A 13,213-nucleotide genomic window follows, 5' to 3' on the forward strand; every position below is an offset into this window, starting at 1 on the left:
ATATGTAAAGCAGCGACTTGGTCCTCCCTCCATACCTTTTCCAGATTCTACCGTTTGGATGTCCAGGCCAGGGAGGACTCAGCATTTGCCAGGGCGGTGTTACATGGGCCTCAGGCAGCCTCCCGCCCAGGTGGGAAGTAAAGCTTTGGTACATCCCATTTGTACTGAGTCCATCTGGCTACACGCCAGGAAATGTTGGGATTACTACCTGATAATCCCCTTTTCCTTAGTGTAGACAGATGGACTCAGCATCCCGCCCTGCTGCCTGCGTACATATGGGTTTCCCCGATGCAAGGTAAGCCAAGTCATCTCTGGCTATTCGAGAGTACGCTATACCAGGTGTCAATGCATTCTGGTTAGGACTGCTGGCGGTCTCCAGCTCCTATCAATCGGTCAGGGGACTCCTGTTTTCACTTTTTCACTGAGCGTCAGTACACACATCTCTAACAGCTTTTGCAAGGAAGATTTCTGAATAGCTACGCTTCCTGTGGGGCTATATACCCCGTGCTGACGTCAGATCCGTCTCCAACTGCTAGCATGCGGATACTATCCCATTTGTACTGAGTCCATCTGTCTACACTAAGGAAAAGGGGGTTATCAGGTAGTAATCCCAACATTTGCCCCACTCTTCTGCGGTGATACCAAATGGTCCCTCCTCCAGTTGAGACTTTCTGAGGTGATTTCCGTGGTCCCTCAGATGAGTACCTTGGTTTGTTAGCTGATTTTCTCAGCCGGCGTGGTCTTAGCTGTTAAAACAGTTGAAAGGCAGCAGGTGCAGGAAGCCAAGTGCAGCAGTAAAGGTATATGTCCTCTCTCCCTGCAGCTGGAGACAGTCTCCTTACTCAGCCGGGTAAGGCTGAGTTCAGATAAGGTTTAAAAAAAAAAAAAAAAATAGAGTAGAAGGGTTGTTTGTAAGGTTTCCCCCTTCCTCCGGTCTCTGTGCTTGGCGTGCCATTCCACCGTTGGTTCCTGCTCCCGAGGGAGTTTAAGGGACGTAGGCAGCCTGCAGGTTGAGCAGCCCATGTGGGCTAGGCCCTGCTGTTAGGGTTTTCTCTGTGCACCGTGTGGTAGGCCGCAGCAGTGTTTTCACACAACTTTTTCTGCGCTTTAGGCTGCCTTTTTCAGGACTGTCGGTGCGTGCAAGTGCGCCTGGCTGTGCGTCCAAGTTGTGCGCCCAATTTTTGGATGCTTGGTCGGTCTCCTGCTTGGGCATCCAGGTGAAATGGCTTCCATGTTAAGTGCATGCTTGCCTGTATGCATAAATTGGGGTGCATTGGTTGTGAGCCTAGTTTTGTGACACCTAGCCTTGGGACCCCAAATTTTGGTCGCCTAAATTTTGGACACACATTTTACAGTGTGAATTCAGCTGGATGCACACTTTCAGTCGCCTGTTAAGCATACTAACAGACAGATGGCCCCTGTGGCTAAGAAACCTAAGCACCTTTCCTTCTGTGCTGCCTGTCATATTCGGGCATCTCAGCCTGGTGTGCCCTCTGACTTGTGCCAGCACTGCTTAGAGGCTCAGGGAGAATTATCTTCCTCTGATTTTACTAAGCCTGGGTTCTTCCCAGCCTTATGAAGGCCTGGGTAAAGACTTATCTAGTTCATCAGCAGGGGAAAGTAGCTCAGTGGGCACAGCACAGGTGCCTTCTGGATTTGGCATGGATCCCTCTGCCTTTTCTTGGGTAGAATTTTTTTAAGGATTACAATCCTTTCTTCAGGCGCAATCCTCAACTTCGTCTAATCTTGTCAGGTCAGAGTCGCATGTGTACTCACTCGCCCAGTACTACTGTTAAGCGCCGAAGTACACCTAGATCAGTGGCAAGTCCTCCCAATAGGATTCAGAATGGCACAGATGATGAAAACTGATCCTGACTCTCTGGAGGATGGGGAAATTCCTCCGGGACTGGAAGCATATAGGACTATGTTGCGGTTCTTTCATAGAGATGAGCTGCTGGCTCTGATTTACCAGACATTAAAGATGCTGGGAGTACTTGGGACAGATTCCATGTCTGAGCCAAAGAAAAATACCATTTTGGTTTCTTTGCGTAAAGCCTTGTTATTTCTCTGTTATGGAGGCCATTCAAGAATTGATTGTCTTGAGTGGGGCGTTTTGAAGGCTAATTTCAAAGTGGGTCAGGTTTTGGAAGGCCTGTATCCCCTGGTTCCAGTGGTGAAAGAGCGTTTGCATTTTCCAGAAGTGGATGGGCTTGTCTGTGCTGTCTCCAAGTGGACGACTATCCCCATGGAGGGAGGAGCGGCCTTGATGGATGTGCTCAATAGAAGGATTGAAGCCAACCTTAAGCAAGCATTTGAAGCAGTGGCAGTGACCTTGAAGATAGCTTCTTGTTGTTCCCTGGTGGTGTGCTCTTGTTTACTTCTCTCTCAGGAAGTCATTGAATCTGGAGTGAATTCCAAGGTAGTTATGGAGCCAGCACCCGCCTTTTTGGCTGCAATTTGGTCCCCATCTCAGCCTGAGGGGTGGCTTCAGTAATAGCAGCCAGGCATCTATTATCGCTGAGAAATTGGTTGGCAGATGTGACCTCCAAGGCTAACCTTATGAAATTGCCCTTCAAAGTTTGCTCTTGTTTGGGAGCGAGTTGGAGAAACTAGCTAGTAAGTGGGGTGAATCCCTGGTTCCTCTGTTGAGGAGGATGAGGAGGATAAGAAGCAGATGCCGTGCTGTTTTGGCATAAGAGGTCATGCCATGAGATCCAAGCGTTTTTGACCCTACAGAGGACTTGACCTTTCAGTAGGTCTCAGTCTTTTCATCTCGGACAACCCAGACAGGGCACAGGCTCGGGTAGTGGAACCTCCCAAGCCTCCCAATGAAGGTTTGTCGACCTACCCGTGAGAACAGGAGATGGGTGGGGGGTGTGTATGCCTCTTTCTCTTTAATCAGAGGTGGGTCGTAATCCCATTGGATCAGTGGGTCCTTGAGGTGATACGAGAAGGAAATGCACTAGTTTCACAGTGTTCCTCTGGATGCGTTCAGGATGTCTCCCTGCCACTCCCCGCAGAAGAAGCAGGCAGTGGAGTGTACGATGTCAAGGCCCCTCAGTCTGAGGGCAGTGATTCCAGTGCCCACATCTCAAGAAAATACGGGTTGATATTCCAGTTATTTCATTGTGCCCAAGGAGGAGGGCTCCTTTTGTCCTATCCTGGACCTCAAAGGGGTCAGCCGTCATTTGCAGGCAACTCATTTTTGCATGGAAACATTGCACTCAGTGATAATGGCCGTGCAGTCTGGGGAACTTATGTCCTCTTTGAACCTCTCTGAGGCGTACCTGTATATTCCCATCCGACTAGAACACCCTTTTCTGCGATCCATGGTGTTGGGATGCCATTATCAGTTTTGGGTGCTTTTTGGCCTGGCTACTGCACCAAGAACTTTTTCCAAAGTTATCGTGGTAGCGACATAGTTGACAAAGGATGGGATTCTGGTACACCTGTATTTGGACGAATGGCTGTTCTGGGCCAAGTCTCTGGAAGAGAGCCGCCTGGTGCCCGCAAGGTGATCTCCCTGCTGCAGGAGCTCGGTTGGGTGGTGAATCTAGCCAAGAGCAGTTTTCAGCCATCTCAGTCACTAGAGTATCTCTGTGTTCGATGCGACATGAAGAGGGCAGGGTTTTCCTGCCGGAAGCTTATATTTATTTCGTCTTCAAGAATGTGGCATTGCTGGAAAAGTTCTAGAATGGTTCACCTCCTTTATTAGGAATCAGTCATTACCGGTAAAATGTAATAATGGAGTGTCACAAACACTCTCTATAGATAGAGTAGAACCTTGCGGAACTCCCATATCAGCAGTCCTATTTAATATTTACTTGGCTCCCATTGCAAAATTGCTTGCAACTACCTGTGATGGATATAAAATCTATGTAGACGATATACAGCTTTTTATTCAACTGCGTCACACTTGGAATGATAGGATGGAGCTCATATATCTGTTTGTCCTCCATCCAATCTTGGTTACATCATAATAAATTATCTCTGAACATGGCTAAAACAGAATTTGTATTAATTCAACATTGTCATACCCAAAAAGCTCATCCATCGATTCTTTTGGGAAACTGTTCATTCAGTATTTCTGATTTGATTAAAAGTGTGTGAGTTTTGATTCTCTCATCACTTTTAAACCCCAGATTAAATCTGCTCACCTCTCCAGCTCCTCCAAGGGTCCTGGGTCGTCCTCTCCTTCAGCGGTGGCAAGCACAGCTAGGCCTCTGCGTCCCGTGGTGGCGATCGCCGGGCCTTTGTCCTCCAGCCAGGCCTCACGGCGGGGCTTGGCATCCTCCTTGGCATCTGCCCCGCCCCTAGGTGTGCACGCGCGGACTGCCCGGCACCTTAAAGGGCCAGGGGCAAATCCCAGCTCCGTAGCTCACACTATAACAGGAAGCTCCTACCCTCACTTCCTTGGCAATCGGGTCTTGCGTTCCAGTCTTGTTCCAGTCTTGTTTCAGCATTCTCCTGTCTCCTCGTATCCCCAGGAATTACCTCTCGGACTGTCTTCTCGGTACGGACATTGGCTTGTTCCTGACTACGATTGACCGCTGCCTGCTCCTGACTACGATTGACCGCTGCCTGCTCCTGACCTTCTGCTTGCTTCTACAACTACGTCTGCACGCTGCCTGGAACTAACCTCTGCCTGAACTCGACCACGTCTGACTGCCTCCTGGAACCAGACCTCTGCTTTGGCTGACTACCCACGGACTGACTACTGGTATTTGACCCTTGCTTTGTCTGACTATCCACGGACTGATTACTGGCTCTGACCCTCGCATTGGCTGACCACGCTTCCTTGAATCTGGCCTTGATCCTTGCTATACATTCAGAGACTCTCTTCTGGCCTTCTCAGGCACCCCGGACATCTGGCCTGAATATCGACTGTGCATCCTTGATCATGATGGGCACATCTCTGAACTTTCTATCTAGGAGATCCTGCGAGGCCCACCCAAGACCAGGCGGCATGGGGACCCTGGGTTACTAGTAGCGAAGCTCCAGCTAGCCTCTGTCTCCTCTTGTGCTCTGCCTCCTGGTGGCAGGTGCTCTTTGGGTCAGACCAGGGAGCCTACCAATCCTGCACTAGGCCAAGGGTCCACCTCCTGGTGTAACAATTAGATCTGGATTTTTCAAACTTCAAGTAATTGCAGGTCTAAGGCATTTACTTTTTTGCCTTCCTTCTGTAGCAGATCTCTTGACTTTGATTCTGTCGATCAGTAACTTACATGTAGGTAAGATGTCAACACATGATGTTGTAATATCCCTATCGTATAGTGGTTGTATTATATATATATATATGTTTCAGCTTTTTTGTTATATGTACATATTCTTATTTTTATGCATGTTTTATTGCACATTGCTTCGGCCTTTTTGTGTGATTAATAAATGTTATTAAATGAATTAAATGAAATGTATTCAGAAGTTGATGGTGCATGTGTGTCTGTTGATGAATACTGTACGCCTGACAGTGTGGTCCTATCTATAGGTACTGGGTTTGATGGCGGCAACCCTGGAAGTGGTGGTGAGGGCACATATGCGTCCTCTTCAGCGCTCCCTGCTGTTTCATTTTAGCCCACAGTCTCAGGACTACTCGATTCAGCTCCACCTGCTGATGGAGGTCTGCTCTCAACTGCAGTGGTGGTTACAAGTGGATCATTTAAGAATGGGAGTTTCCCTAAAATCACTGGACTGGTTAGTACTTACAACGGATGTGAGCCTCCAGGGTTGGGGAGCTCACTGTCAGGAACTGTGACAGTACATGGACACTGGAATGCAGAAGAGTCTCTGGAACATCAATCAGCTGGAAGCCCTGGTGGTCCGATTGGCAATCTTGCAGTTCAGCGGTAGGTTGCAGGGTCGAGCGGTCTGGATATTGTCAGACAATGCAATGACAGTGGCTTATATCAATCGACAGGGAGGAACCAAGAGCCAGCAAGTGTCACAGGAGAATAGACCAAGTTATGGAATTAGCAGAAGCGCATCTTCAGGAGATCTCTGCCTACCACACATTTCAGGAAAAGACAATGTGAGACCTGGCTTTCTCAGCAGGGAGAGTCTGGACCAGGAGAATGGGTTTTGTCAGACAAGGCATTTCAGCTGATAGTGGATTGCTGGGGCTTTCTGTCTCTAGTCCTGGCGACTTCTCGCATGCGAAGGTTTCTCGATTCTTCAGTCGCTAGAGGGATCCAAAGTCCTTGGGTATCAATGCTCTCATGTAGGAATGGCCGGAGGACAAGCTGCTGTATGCCTTTCCCCCATGGCCCATGTTGGGCAGAATGGTTCAGAGGGTCGAGGTTCACAGAGGGATGGTGCTTCTAGTGGCACCATATTGGCCCAGGAGACCATGGCTTATGGATCTGTGAAGGCTCCTGGTAGACACCCACCTTCAGTTTCCGGCACACAGGAATCTGTTGCAGCAAGGACCTGTTCTTCAAGAAGATCTAACTTTATTTTAGCTTATGGTATGGCCCTTGAGAGGGCTTGCTTGCTGAAGGATGAATATTCTACTGCAATGATTGCCACCTTGCTACGAGCAAGGAAGTCCTTCACTTCCTTAGCATGTGTGCTGGTTTGGCGAGTGTTTGAGGCTTAGTGTGAAGATCGAGGTGTGATTCCTCTCATTTTGGAATTTTTGCGGGATGGATTGAACAAAGGGTTGGCCCTTAATTCCTTAGTTCTTGTCTGTTTCAGGGATGAAGTGAATGGTGGACCCTTGCAAGCTCATCCAGATGTGGCCCGCTTCTTGAAAGGAGTGAAACATCTTGATCCTCCCATGTGGTTACCGGTGCCCGTGTGGAGTCTTAAACTGGTTTTGGATTTCTTAGTGGGCCCTACTTTTAGACAGATGTGTAACGTTTCCTTGCGGTTACTGACCTTGAAAACAGTGTTTCTTGTGGTGATTTTTTTTCTGTGCGTAGAATTTCCGACCTGTGGGCCTTGTCTTGCTGGGAGCCATTCCTCTAAGTGACTTCAGGGGCGATACAGCTGTGTACTGTTCCTTCCTTTTTGCTAAAGTAGTATCAGATTTTCACTTGAATCAGTCCATTTCCCTGCCATCTCTAGATAGGGAAAGAGATGAGGAGGAATAGCGCCTGTTGTGACCCTTGGATGAAGACATATCGTAAGATATCTGTAGATTTCTAAACCTTTCCAGAAGACAGATTGCCTGTTTGTCCTCCACGGTGGTAGTAAACAGGGCGAACCAGCTTTGAGGGCTACAGTAGCTCGCTGTTCTGCTTCTGTGGCTGCTGGGAAGCCGTTGCCTACTCAGGTTAGGGCTTGTTCCACTAGGGCTCAGGCAGTGTCATGGGCTGAAGTTAGATTGTTGTCTCCCGTCGACATTTGCCAAGCTGCGACATGGACCTCCTTACCATTTTCTTTCTTACCATTTTCCAGGTATTATTTGGATGTGCAGGCCCAAGAGGACACAGCCTTTGCACGTGCGGTTTTGACTGGACTGCGGGCAGCCTCATGCCCTATTCAGGAGTAGCTTGGATACATCCCACTGGTTCTGGATTCATCTGACTAGATGCTAAGAAATGAGAAATTACTACTTACCTGATAATTTCCTTTTCTTTAGGATAGTTGGATAAATTCAGCTTCCCGCTCTTGACTGCCGAATGATTGTGCTATGGTGGTCCTGTGTGGCTATGTGTTCCGGCGGTTACTGGTAAGTGTTAGGCCAATCCCTAGATTAGTGTTAATAAATTATTTGACTGAACTCCGTGTTTCCTGTAGCCTGATTTCTGAAATGGTTATCTGTTATTAATCAAGTTTTTGCTAGTCTATCCACAGTTGGCTTTTGAAGAGAATACTGGCAGGCTGATGTCACTGCAGGAGTATATATACTGTGATGTCAGCTTTGCTCTGTCTCCATCTGCTGGTAGAGGTGCATAACCCACTGGCTCTGGATTCATCTGACTATCCTAAAGAAAAGGAAATTATCAGGTAAGTAGTAATTTCTCATTCAGCTAGATAGCCTTTGTTTTCTTCACCTTCTGCTTTTGGGGGAAAGAAATATAGAATAGCCTTTCCTGCATCTGCAAATACTGTAAAGCGAGCTAGACTGGCCATTGCCTGAGATGGAGTGCTAGGCTCAATGGATCATTGGTCTGACCCAGCATGACACTTCTTTTTCTTAAGCAGAAGAGTTCAAAGGTATGTAGCGTTAAGTCCATCAGCACGGTCTTATTGTTGTGTGTTTGTAGGTAGAGCTCTTCGTCTTCCAATATTAACTTTTTCATGTTTTACAATCTGTATATTTTTGCATTTATCTAAGTATTAATTTCTATATTGTTCCACATTTAATCTTTTCTTGTAATCTGACCCAGAACCTGTATTTTTCACATTTGTTGTCTTATCTTTTGTTCTTAAGTTTGTAACTTGTACTCTACGGTAAAATTACTTTACTGGCCTTTTCTTCTTTCCAGCTTGTTGCAAGCTTCCAAGTCCCGCCCCCTGTTGATTGTAACTTTGACTTATTCCTGCTTTGGTTATCTTTCGTTTACGTGAATATGTTACTCTAGTTTTTTTCCCTCTGTTAAACTGTAAACCGATCCGATATGGTAATCTACTATGAAGGTCGGTATATAAAATTGTTAAATAAATAAATAAATAAAATTATCTTTAACTGTCATTGTATGTACACCTAAATCGGTCCATCCTCATTCTTAAAATAAGACTTGCTTTTTTTAAACTCATTTAATTTGCTTACGTTTCCTTTTTTTGTTTATGCATTTAGGGGTAGATTTTAAGACCTGTGCGCGCTACCCGTCACGCACAGAAGGACGCCTGATTTTATAACATGCGCGCACAGATGCACGCAGGTTATAAAATCGGGGGTTGGGGTGCACATTAGTGCAACTTGTGCGGGCCGACGCCCACGGGCTTCCCTATTCCCTCCCAACCCCCTTCACTAACCTCCCTTCCCCTAACCTACCTGCCCCCAGCCCTAATCTAACTCCCAACCTTTCTTACCTCTTGTGCCTTCCCCAGGGCAAACGCAGGTTGTGCGCGCCGGCAGCCTGCTAGCATGCGATCCCGCAAGACAGTGGCAAATGGCCGCTGTGCCGGGAGTTTCTGATCCTGCCCCTTTTCCAAAGCCCCAGGACTTACTTGAGTGGCCGGGCTTTTTTAAAATAGGCCCGGCGCATGTAAGCCCACCTACGCACATAAATCCACACCTTGACTTGCAGACATGCAAGTTAATGTACATCCATTTTTTCTCTACAAAATAAATACAGATGAAGCAAACTTAGTTTGCCTCATTTTACTTCTTTGTATCTACAAAAATTAAAAACAGTTAACTGGGAGTCCTAATTGTATTACAAAAATTATGTGATGAAGCAAGGGCTTGTTAACATTGATACTCTGTTTGTTTCTTTTCAGCTGTGTAAGAAGGAAAGATCAGACCATCTTAAAACAGCCACAATAACTCCATCAGAAAACACTCATTTCCGAGTTATCCTTAGCTCGGATGCTATGGCGAATGAATCTCATGATACTGTTTCTATGAAGGACTCTGTTTGTACTGTGTTAAAACCTGAGCCAAGGCTGCGTACTATGAGTATACAGTTAGATCTGACAAATTCACCAACTTACACTATTGTGGAACCTCTTGCTGAAAACCACCCGGATTCTGCTCCTCTACTAGTTGAGAACCTTTCCACTCAGCAGGATGATGCCATATCCGATATGAGACTAGCAGCGAAAACTAGTTCTCCTTCAAAGAAGAAAGGTACTAGGTTGCCTGTTTTTTTTTAAAACTTAATTTTTAGGAGCCAGCAAAGAAAGTTTCTTTATAGGCTTTTTCCCCACACCCTTCCCTCTTTTACTTGTGTTATTGTTTTGTCTTTTTTTTCTTATCCTTATTTAATATTTGCTTTGTCCCTCTTACCTCAAACCTTTCTCATTCCTTCCAGCTTCTCCTCTTTGTTGGTCAGTGACAGGATGCAGCTCTGACCATCAATGCTTAGTAGTATTTCTGTTATCTGAGCTCAGCAACTTTCCTGGTACAAGGCATCAAATTTTAGGTGACTTGGAGCCTAGGATTTTTTCAGACCTGGTTCAAAAGGTATCACATTTGACTGAAATCATAGTTAATAAAATATAATAAATATAATTTAAAGGTATAATTATTCTAGAGTTTCTGAAATTCAGTGCTCAGGATCCTCTACTAGCTCTGGTTTTTAGAATATCTACAGGGTTAATCTGCATACAGTTAGTATTAAGGACCCTTACATTTTATTTTTTATTTTTTCTTATCCTGTTAACAAGACCTGGTCAAGGGTCCAAGTTTGGGAACTCAGGGTTAAAAGATCTGTTACTGATCAATAAGGAAATATATTGTGAGTTTCCTATTTAAATGAGATGTCAGATCATTTGGTGTTGCTTTTTCAATAAAAATCATGAAGATATAGACATGATTTGACAGAATTTTGAGTAGTCTGTGACTGCTTAGGTTCCTTTCCAGTCTTAGCTTAGGTTGTCTTCCTTGGACAATCCGGGCTGAATTAGTCATGACACACAGTTGATGTCATCAGACGACATTGAATAGACCATCTCTGTAGCTCAGTAAAGTTTTATTACTGAGCATGTACAGGAGTTCCCATGCGTTGCCTAATGAGCCCTCCTGCTTTTTATTGTCCACGCTTCCACACGGATGAAGGAAGAATTTACATTCTTCTAGGACAAGCAGTGTGGTAGACCTCACATATGGGTGACATCATCAGGACGGAGTCCAATCACTGAACACTTTTGTAAAAGTTTCTAGAACTTTGACTGGCACACTGAGCATGCCCAGCATGCCACTAACTCTGCATCCAGCAGGGGTCCTCCCTCAGTCTCTTTTTTTTTTTTTCCATGCAGCAGTTGCCTTACGGTTATCAGGAGCCCTGTGAGATTTTTCCTGACAACTTTTCCTCACAGAACTTTTCAGACTTTTAAAAACATTTCTCCTATCCGGGGTTCCTCTTCGTCGAACATTGACATTCGCTAGCGTAGGTAAGTTTTTACCTGCTTCGTTGCGGTTGGTATCTGACGGTACTCTCATCGGTGCCAGACGTCCACCGACCGCATGCTGGGTTTATTTTTTCAAAAATGGCGACTGGCTTCCGGATGTGCCCTGAGTGTCCGAGGACGATGTTCATTACGGACTCGCATGATGTATGCGTTTTATGCTTGGGGCCTTCCCATGACATTCAACTGTGTACCAGTTGTGCCCAAATGACACCGAAGGGCCGCCGGGCACGCTTAGAAAAAATGGAACACGTGTTCACATCTAAGCATTCGACCCCTGTCTACTCCAGCTAAAAGTGCACCGGTTCAGAAGACATCCTCGTCATCGACTCCGTCGCCATCCGCTTCTCAGCACCATCGAGGGCACCGGTGACAGTCAATCACCGGGGTCTTCTCGTACAAAAGCATCGACTTCCTCATCTTCGGCACCGGAAAAGGACCGTGCCGAGCACAGAGAGAAGCATCGGCATCGAAAAGATACTTCCTCTGGTGCCGGCACCGACAAGGCATATAGACATCAGCATTGATGGAACCACTGACAAAAGTCCCGGGGAGAGGATCCCCCATCCTCCTCTCGACCCAGGACACCGAGGAGATCCCCACCAACAATGGTGCCGGGAACCGAGATTCCACATATTTCTGTGGACCCTCCGGTGATGCCTCTGGAGCCTCCAACCCCGGAAGCTGTGTTACCTATACCGGCCTTCCAGGAGGAATTGAACCGGATGGTTCAAGAGGCAGTTCTCCAGGCGATTAAAGGATTCCAGTCACCACTGGCACAGACTCCCATGCTGAGGCCCGACCTGATGCCTACTATGCTGGCTCCATTACTGGAAAGATTGGACACCCTTATCGGCGCACTTCCACCGGTGCCCATACCCTCCGGGCCTATGTTTCCCTCTATGCCACCGATTCCTCTCTCATCGGATGATGAAGACCATGACCCGTCGATGCCGGACCCAATTCCGGGGCCTTCGGGTATTTTACCACCCTACCGCCCATCCAAAGTACCAATACCATTGGTGCCTCCACCGGCCTCTGTGCTGCCTCCACCCTTTTCGATACCTCCACAGATTCCTTCGGTGCCACCTTCTGATACAGCTAGATTAGGACTTCTCCCACCATCAGAAGAACCACAGGGTGCAGGAGACCAGCCTTATGATCCTTGAACTTATGATTCCTCGGACTCTCAGGATACTGAGGACATCCTATCAGAACCTTCACCTCCTGAGGAGATTCGGCACTCCCCTCCAGAGGACCTTTCGTTTACAAGCTTTATAAAGGAAATGTCTGAAACCATTCCCTTTAAGCTACAAACTGAAGAGGACGGCAGACACAGGATGCTGGAAGTTCTCCAATTTGTAGATGCCCCTAAAGAAGTGATGGCAATCCCAATTCACGAAGTCCTTCTTGACCTATTGCATCGTACCTGGGAGCACCCAGGTACAGTTCCACCGGTGAACAGAAAAACTGATGCTACCTACCTACCTAGTCCAATCAGCTCCAGGTTTCCAAAAAACCCAGCTCCCTCACCACTCTGTAGTGGTTGAATCCGCACAGAAGAAGGCAAAGAGGTCCCAGCCTCATTCTTCTGCCCTGCCAGGCAAGGAGCAGAAATCTCTAGACGCCTTTGGATGAAGAGTATTCCAAGGGTCTATCTTGATGGCACTTGTTGCAGCCTACCAGCTATACATGACTCGGTACACTTGAAACCAGTGGAACTAAGTGCAAGATTTCTCAGAAACTCTGCTAGACCTTGTTGAAATTCTTCTAACTTCCATATTCCAGAAAAGCCTTGACGCTGGAAAACACAAGGTGAGAGCTGCCTATATCATCTTTGATATCGCCTCAAGAGTGTCCGCAGCAGGCATAAGTGCCAGACTTTGGTCTTGGTTGAAAGTGTCAGACTTGCATCAAGAAGTCCAAGAAAGGTTGTCAGACCTCCCCTGCACAGGAGACAACTTATTTGGGGAAAATATATAAGAAACAGTTGTGCAACTCAAGGACCATCATGAGATTTTGTGTCAACTTTCTACTGTTCCCTCTGACTTTTCATCCACTTCTAAAAGGCAGTTCAGAAGGGATCCCAGGAGGCTAACCTATAAAACCTGTAGGTATTACCCTCCTCCATCCTGGTCTCGTCCATCCAGACCCTATCAGAAAGGTCAACTTCGCCAACACAGAAGTCCCAAAACCC

The 13,213-nt window shown here is 46.7% G+C and overlaps 1 protein-coding gene across 8 annotated transcripts in view; it reads left to right on the forward strand.

The window, feature by feature from the left end:
- The window catches only part of LPIN2 (lipin 2), a 397,530-nt gene that overhangs the window by 179,404 nt on the left and 204,913 nt on the right, over positions 1-13,213 (forward strand). For all 8 annotated transcript variants that reach the window (XM_029591076.1, XM_029591075.1, XM_029591073.1 and 5 more), the window contains one exon: positions 9,388-9,736. In XM_029591076.1, coding sequence (XP_029446936.1) covers positions 9,388-9,736 — 349 coding nt within the window. The remainder of the gene's footprint in view (positions 1-9,387; positions 9,737-13,213) is intronic.

The sequence above is a fragment of the Rhinatrema bivittatum genome, chromosome 2, assembly GCF_901001135.1.
Source record: "Rhinatrema bivittatum chromosome 2, aRhiBiv1.1, whole genome shotgun sequence".
Taxonomy (NCBI): Eukaryota; Metazoa; Chordata; class Amphibia; order Gymnophiona; family Rhinatrematidae; genus Rhinatrema; species Rhinatrema bivittatum.